This window comes from Gymnoscopelus braueri, assembly GCF_963280865.1.
Source record: "Gymnoscopelus braueri genome assembly, chromosome: 11".
NCBI classification, from domain to species: domain Eukaryota; kingdom Metazoa; phylum Chordata; class Actinopteri; order Myctophiformes; family Myctophidae; genus Gymnoscopelus; species Gymnoscopelus braueri.
This window is the reverse complement of record NC_137613.1, coordinates 50,469,313-50,477,262: the sequence shown is the minus strand read 5'-3', so window position 1 is coordinate 50,477,262 and position 7,950 is coordinate 50,469,313. Positions and strand designations below refer to the sequence as shown.

The 7,950-nt window shown below is 40.1% G+C and overlaps 1 protein-coding gene across 1 annotated transcript; it reads right to left on the bottom strand.

The window, feature by feature from the left end:
- Positions 1 to 1,271: 1,271 nt before the first annotated feature.
- On the bottom strand, positions 1,272 to 2,270 carry LOC308095702 (C3a anaphylatoxin chemotactic receptor-like; the record flags this gene model as incomplete). The annotated part of the gene is made up of 1 exon (XM_080442743.1): positions 1,272 to 2,270. One exon carries the CDS (start codon positions 2,268 to 2,270, stop codon positions 1,272 to 1,274), a length of 999 nt encoding a protein of 332 aa, XP_080298869.1.
- Positions 2,271 to 7,950: the final 5,680 nt, after the last annotated feature.

Genomic DNA, 7,950 nt, shown 5'->3' with positions numbered 1-7,950 from the left:
TGCTAATAATAATATCTCTGATTTATAAGTCACTTTACTGGTAGATAAAATAATAAACTTTATTAGAAAAAAAAAACAGTATAATGTACGTATTTATATCCCAGAATGTCAACTTATAGAGGCACTATGGTCATTGCCTACAAGTGATTTCATAACAATCAGAATCATCTTTATTGTCACATCACAGGTGTAAAGTGTAAGTGTAAAGAGGTGGGGGAAATAATGTTTTCATACAAGCCCCAACAGAACCTTTTCTATTACATTTAGACTACTCTTACAATATCTTCAATGATTGCATCTACAGTAGATTCTACTGTATATTATAACACCATGCATGCAAAGCATGATCTGTACTCTGGTCCTGAATTTATAGTTTTTCTTTTAATCAAATTAACACTGAGTAAAAGTCTTCAAAATATTCTGTTTTTCACGATTTGTCAACATTTTCCATTGTCCACATAATATGGTAAATGGTGCATTTATATAGCACTTATCCAAAGCGCCTTAGATTGTGCATTACAGTCCCATTCATACACCGATAGCGGAGGAAACCATGCAAGGCACCAACCTGCTCATCGGGAGGAATTAGGGGTTCAGCGTCTTGCTTATGAACACTTCGACATCAACTCTGGGGGAGCCCCCCAACCTGCGATCGAACTGGGAACCTTGCGGTTTCCAGTCCACTCTTCCTAGCTACTCTACCCTTGAGCCACTGCCGCACCTGCAATTTCACCTAAGTGAAATTGCTTTTGGCTTTGTGTTGTTTAGAGCATAGGCGGCGGGTAATGAAGGCTAGGGTAGGCTATGCCTTCCCAAATGTTATGCTGGGAAATTCTGGGAATTGTGCAAATTATATATAATATATGTGCGCAGCATTATTTATTTAATTTTTTGATAATAAATCAGTAAAATCAGGCAAAAATAAGAATTAAATAACCTAACCCTAACCTAACCCTAACCCTATAACTGAAATAAAGTAACTAAAAACCAAAAAGACATAATCCGCCCAGAAACCGCTTTTTTTTTTCTTTGCGTGCGGCCGACCCCCAGCCTTCCCAATTATCAAGCTCACCCGCTGCCTATGGTTTAGAGGCCACTCTAAGTTACAATTGATGCCAGACAATGCATTTAGGATTTGTGTCATTTGACTCAAGTACAAATGTAACTGAGCAACTTTCACTTGGAGGGGAGTAATATTTGATCAGGAGTATCTATACTTTGACTCAAGTACTGGGGTTCAGACTTTTCCCACCACTGCCTACAACTGTGCCTTAGTAAAAGGACTTATCTTTGCTGGTGATCCCTGGGTTTGTGGAAGTGTTGGTCTGAGGCAGCTCTTCAGTGAAGGCTTTCTCCAACACTCTCAGGATAGAAAGTTTGCGAACTTCATCCTTGAAACCTTGACCCATGAACATGTACAAGAGCGGCTTCAGGCAGCTGTTGAGAGATGCCAGGCAGAATGCTATGGGAAACCCAATGATGTACATATTATCCACCGTTTTACTGTGATATCCCACCAAGATATTTACCAACACAATTAGTTCCATGATGTGAAAGGGGGCCCAGCGCATAACAAATGCAGTGATAATAGCTGCTGTGATTTTGAAGGGCCGACCTGAGTGGCTGGCCAGCGAGCGATTTCTCCTGATGACAGAATAGCAGAAGACCATGACGGTGAGAGGGAACATGAATCCCATGAAGAACTGAGTTAGGAAAATGATCCCAAACTGACTGAGTGTAAAGTACTCAAAGCACTCAATATTGTGCAGGAAGGAGGGACCCTCCATGAAGATGAAGTAAGGGGAACTGAGAGCCAAGGCCAGAACCCAGACACCCAGACTCACACAAGATGCCAGTCTGACACTGCAGTGGTTCCACACTGGCCACACCACACATACACATCTGTCAACACTGATGCCCATCAGAATGTAGACGCTAGCATACATGTTCAGGAAGAGAACGGTAAAGTTCAGTTTGCACATGAAATGGTCAAAAGGCCAGAGGTCGTCCAGAGCTGTTTCTGTGATGATCAGGGGCAGGAACGCTGTAACGAGGAAGTCGGCAACAGCAAGGTTGAGATACCAAACAGTGTTGATGGTTTTCTTCATTTTGAAGCCCGTCACCCAGATGACAACACCGTTCCCCAACACGCCGAGTACAAATACCAGGCTGAAAATGATGAGGGACACGATCTTGAGGGATTTGTAGAGTTCATCCTCCCAGAAAGACCAGTTTCCACCAGACAGATCAGTTGTGGTCATAATCTCCATCGTCCTAAAACCTAAAATAACAAAACAAAGGTATGTGCTTTGTTATGATTTCTTAATTGTCTTAAAGGTTCAGTAGGTGACTTTCTTTTTTGTTAAAATAAGTGCTACAGTAAATAGCTCTATATTTGGATAGTAATCATTTCTATAGAGTGTTCAGTAACAGGGGTCTCCCGGTCTCTCCTGCTTTTTAGTAAATAGAACATGCATTTTCAGGTCGGGATACCAATTGTATCCAATCAGGAGAAAGAACTCGTACAGCATACAGGATAAACAAGTGAAAATGGAAGTGATGACATTAGAAATGAGTAGACAAAATTGGAACTGGAACAATATAAAATTGAGGCTGATAAATGCGTTCTCGCTTCTGACCACAACATGTATTTTCTGTCTACTAAAGAGCCAGAGAGACTGGGAGCCCCATGTTACTGAACAAACACTCTAGTCTATAACAATGATTACTATCACAAAATAGAGCTTAAGCTTTCTCACAAAGAACATTATGTTTTACCCAAATAATATCACTTACATTACCTGAATGTATTATTATCCTCTAGGCTAGGGCTCAATATGACTCCATAAGCATTTATAATGGCCTATATACAGTTACTCTTACTTATAGCTCTATATTCCCATAGCAATTATTGCTATAGACTGTCTAGATAAAAACAGAAAAGCTACCTTTTTCGATGTGTTGAAGTGAAGTGTCTTCTTCAAACTGTGGTCAGTGAATGCTGAGGAGCTCACATATCTCTGTTTCTGACGTCACGTCAGACGTATGCAGGGGAGCTATGGCTGCAAAGAGAAATCAGCATGGAAATTAAAATTACAGCAGCAATCATTTGTTATTTATAATAGTAATAACAATAATAGCAAAGTAGTCAGTCTATCAAATAAATACAAACTAAAGGGTCCCAAGAGTTAACGGGAACAGAGACTGGTCTCTTTAAGAACCATATTATCTTATGAAACTGTCTCCATGGAAGTTTTTCACTCTTTGTTCATGGGGCAAGACCCAAAATAGACATAATCTCTGTGGGCAAATTGGAGTTGCTGTACTGCTATAATTCAAAAAACTGGAAGGTGCCTTACCGGGAAATCACCTTTCATTTCATTTCTGTACCTACGGGGATACACAGACTGTACACAGTATATCCCCTGTAGATACACTCTGTACATGTACAATAGTGTTTGAAATAATGTATCTAATACACACATTTAATATACAGTAGTGTATTTAAGCTTCCTTTGGTGGTTTTCAGGTTTAAATTATTGTAAGCATTGTATTCTTTACTTTATTTTTCCCCAATACCTTATTCAGTTTGTGTAGAACCAAACGACTGTATAACCACATGAACCCTAGCGTCCCTTTTTGGGGTGAACATTCTGTGAAAATAGCAGATCTACAAGCTCACAACACTAATAACACATTCACTTGATCGAAAAGTTATTGAATCGCATTAGTTTTTTTACTCCAGAAATGACAGTTGGCCTAAATGCTGAGGATTGTGCATGTTGGTGATGGATATGAAACTGTGGGGGTGTAGAGAACAGCGCTACAGCAGAGGATGTGGTCACAGAGTAGGATGTACTGTACATCATATGTAGGGGTGGGAAGATATATCGATATATCGATATATCGCGATACTTTCTCCCGCGATAAATAATCGATATCCTGCCAAAAAATATCGATATACGTTTGTGATACGTTGTTTTTCCTACTCTGTATTTGTGTAATGATGATTTTGAACTGTTTGGTGCTATTTTATGTGTTTATGAATTGAATACAAGGACTATGATATATCGTTGGTGAATTTTCATGCAATATATCGTGATATCGCAATATATCGATATTTTCAGATATCGTGATATATCGTTGGTGAAATTTCTTGCAATATATATAGAATATCGTGATATCGCAATATATCGAACATCGTCGAATATCGTGATATATATTGTTATCGTGGGCCTAATATCGTGATACATATCGTATCGTGAGGTACCCATATCGTCCCACCCCTAATCATATGTTTAGTGATGAGAAATAACAGATATGAAACCTTCAACCTGATCCCAACGTTGCGTTGTGAGCGATGCGACCTGACCACGATAGGCCTTGCAAAGGTCACCTGTCTCTCTGCAACCACCAGAGAATGTTCTGGATTCTATGTCAACTGTAGGTGCAGTATGAGTAATAATCAGGCCTGGAATTTCATCATTTTAGGGGCAAGGCCACTTGGCTTTTGGTGTTTTTAAAAATGAAATAATGATTTTAAGTCCACAGAAATAATATTTTTGATACAAAAAAAAAAAACTTACTTTAAATGTGTTGTATATGCTCTCAAAGTGTTTTTTTTAATGATCTTTGTCCATGTAGATGTTGGCTGCTCTGTTCTACAGTTTGACCAGCACTGTTGAAATCACTTGTTGTGAACTTGTTAATAATACTTAGATGAGTAGCTCACCCAAAAAATGCAATGTATCCTACCGGAGACTTCGACGGTCATCAAATTATTGGCTTAGGAATGCGACAAATACATTAAAAAGTCTCCATGAATTCAAGGCTTCTTGGGGTGTGTGTAATTGATAGAAAATACATATTATTTTTGGCTGAACTTTTCCTTTAAAGCTGTAATGTAACTTGAACCCGGTTTCCTGCTCAAGTGCTGAGATTTGTACCATTGAGCTAATAGAGCCTGCTTGCTTGCTTAGGGGATAATTTGAATCGTGACCATCAGGTAAAAAATTGTGTCAGATCCTGTGTCTAAGTGAGACATGACCTTTAACACGATCTAAATGTCTCAATAGCATTGTATGCTCCGTAACTTTGACTATACCTGCAGGGCCTTCTGATCAGCCAAAGTGCAGTTACCCTGTGTGTGTGTGTGTGTGTGTGTGTGTGTGTGTGTGTGTGTGTGTGTGTGTGTGTGTGTGTGTGTGTGTGTGTGTGTGTGTGTGTGTGTGTGTGTGTGTGTGTGTGTGTGTGTGTGTGTGTGTGTGTATAAAGAACTGGGTCAAATGAACGTGTGAACGCCACAGCTGTTAATGCATTATGACCAATCAAACGATGCCAGCTGTGAAGACTCACTCATGTGGAGCAGATAAAAAGACAGACAGCCAAAAGTCTGCAGGACACACAGACAGCAACACACACCCTTCAAGAAGACCCCAATCCAAGATCCACTGACACAGAGACCACCTCTGGCTGACATGCTGCTGATTCCTCAACTCCTATGCTTGCTGGGCCTGGCACTAGGTACAGAAAAATAATGGTTCTTTAATATATGGTTCTTTAGAACAGTGGTTCTCAAACGTGAAGGACCCCCAAATGTATATATGTATCAGTGGACCCCCATCTGAAGATATTTTGAGCCAGGGACCCCCATACAAGATTTTTATTGTTAAAATGTGTTTTATTTGTAATTTTTTTTAAAAATACTTTGAGAACCACTGCTTTAGAATGGCATATACTGTATTCCATTATGGTTCCATAATGGCCATATGGTTGCATCTTATGTGTAAACTCATGTACAGTACATACCTGCTGCTTTTTTATGCTATGATATCTGTGATCTTTCTTTTGATGTGTTTTCTTTTCTGTTTTCTCCCTCCCTCTGCCCCCCCTGTTTCTTTCCTGAAAACTACAAATGATGGAGCTTGCAAAAATCCAGAATTTCACCCTCTTCTTTACAACCTGTGATGTGACAGTCAAAAAAAATACCACAAAGAACCATCACCTACTAAAGAAGAATTGTATTTAGTGAATGGTTCATGTTGCTTATATGTTTGTAGAGAACTTTTTTTCTTTTTTTTCTTTGAGGAACCATAAATGATTAATCAAAGAATCACGGTTCTTTGAGCCAGCTTTTAAGAGGGCAGTTCATGCAAAAAAGTACTCACGCCATGTAGCCTTGAATTACTGGAGATTTATTTTGTCTCATTCCTGACCAGGAAAACATCTGTGTCATTTTAGATTTTAGCATTGGCTATTCAAGAATAGCAAATCTACAAGCTTCGTGCCGCGCTGCGAGCTTGTACATCTGCACATTTTTTACATTTTTTTAAATTTGTGAAAGTGTGAGAACTACTGATTTAGAAGGCATTTGTAGAATCGGCCTCAGGTAGGTTAATTACATATATACATTTAGTATTGCACTTGTTAAGATTGGCCTCCAATTTACTTAAATTAGTCCGGTTGCTTAAGACCAGATTTTTGAAAAATGTGGACACGGCTGACAAAAGCGCCAATTTTTTTTTACATGTTCTCCATCACCATAAGTTTCATTTTGGAAGGGGAGCCACGTCATCAAGATGGCAGAAGGTGGCCATCTTGGATTTCATAGATGGCCACGATGTAATATCTATAAGTGCCAATATCTCAGCTTCCAAGCCACTTAGAAAGTCAATCTTGGTGTCAAAATATATGTTTTTGGGGTCAAGGAATTCATTAAAGCTATTGAGAATATCAACAAGTGACTATATCTGCCAAGATGTGAACATTTGGTTCATTCTGGCAATATATCTACACAACTTTGTATGCCTCGGCTAGATTAACATATTGGTATGATTTGTATTTAGCTTGACATATCTGACTGTTTGTTATTTCCTATTTATTTTCAAAAGAAAGGAAGCAAGTGTTGAACCGCCTTCAATTGTTGCCTTCACTTGGTTTGCTCCAGTCTGCATGTAACTACTGCAGAACTTTGACAGTAGCATACATGGAAACTGTGATAAGAAAGGCTGCAGCAGAATAGTTATCTGAAGGGTTCTGGAGGTGCAGTGGAGCTCACCAAGAATCAAGCAAAAGGTTATAAACAACAACACCATGAAGAAGTAATGTTTACACAAAAGACATTCAAAAAGTAAGCACTAGTGTTGGTACACACCATCAGTTGGATGGGCAATCTGTTCCTAGATGATACCCACAAGCATGAAATGTGATTGACGAGTCAGTAGTTAACGAAGTCTGCACTGTGGAATCAGTGGGCAGAGATCTGTACAACAAGTACCTTAAGACAGTGATCAGGGACCGCAGACACTCCATTCATGAGCCCATCAAATAGAACTCACTCACTCTCTTCAGATGCCCAACACCCAAGACCAAGCAGACAGGGCAGATCTCAATGTTGAAGGATGATGTGGTGGCACTCTTCTCCGGATTATATATAGCCATGCAACACAGAGAGGGGGGCATGAGCACCTTCTTTAATCATGAAAACCATCCACGCCCTCCCTCTCTGTCTGACAGAGGGAAACTACGGCTGGGAAATAAGTCAAAAGCTCTTCACTTTATTCTCGGGGAAGATTGCATTAACTGCCTGGCCAGAGGGCAAGCTGGTCTTCATCACATCTGGCATCACAGTGGTCGGCACAGACACCAGCCACTCCATGCTGCCATGTAATCACGAAGAGGCCGACACCAGGATAGTGATTCACCTGCTTGATGCCCTGGAACATGGCTGTTCTACCTGCTTGATACGCACTGTGGATACGGATGTTGTCGTTATCCTCATCGGCAAGTTCCATGCCCTGCTCACCAAGTATCCAGCTGCAGACATCTGGGTTGCTTTTGGCACTGGCAAGAACTACACCTATGTTCATATAAACACCATCTGCCATGCTCTGGGCAAAGACAAGTCCACAGCACTTCCCATCTTCCACTGTTACACAGGCTGTGACACAA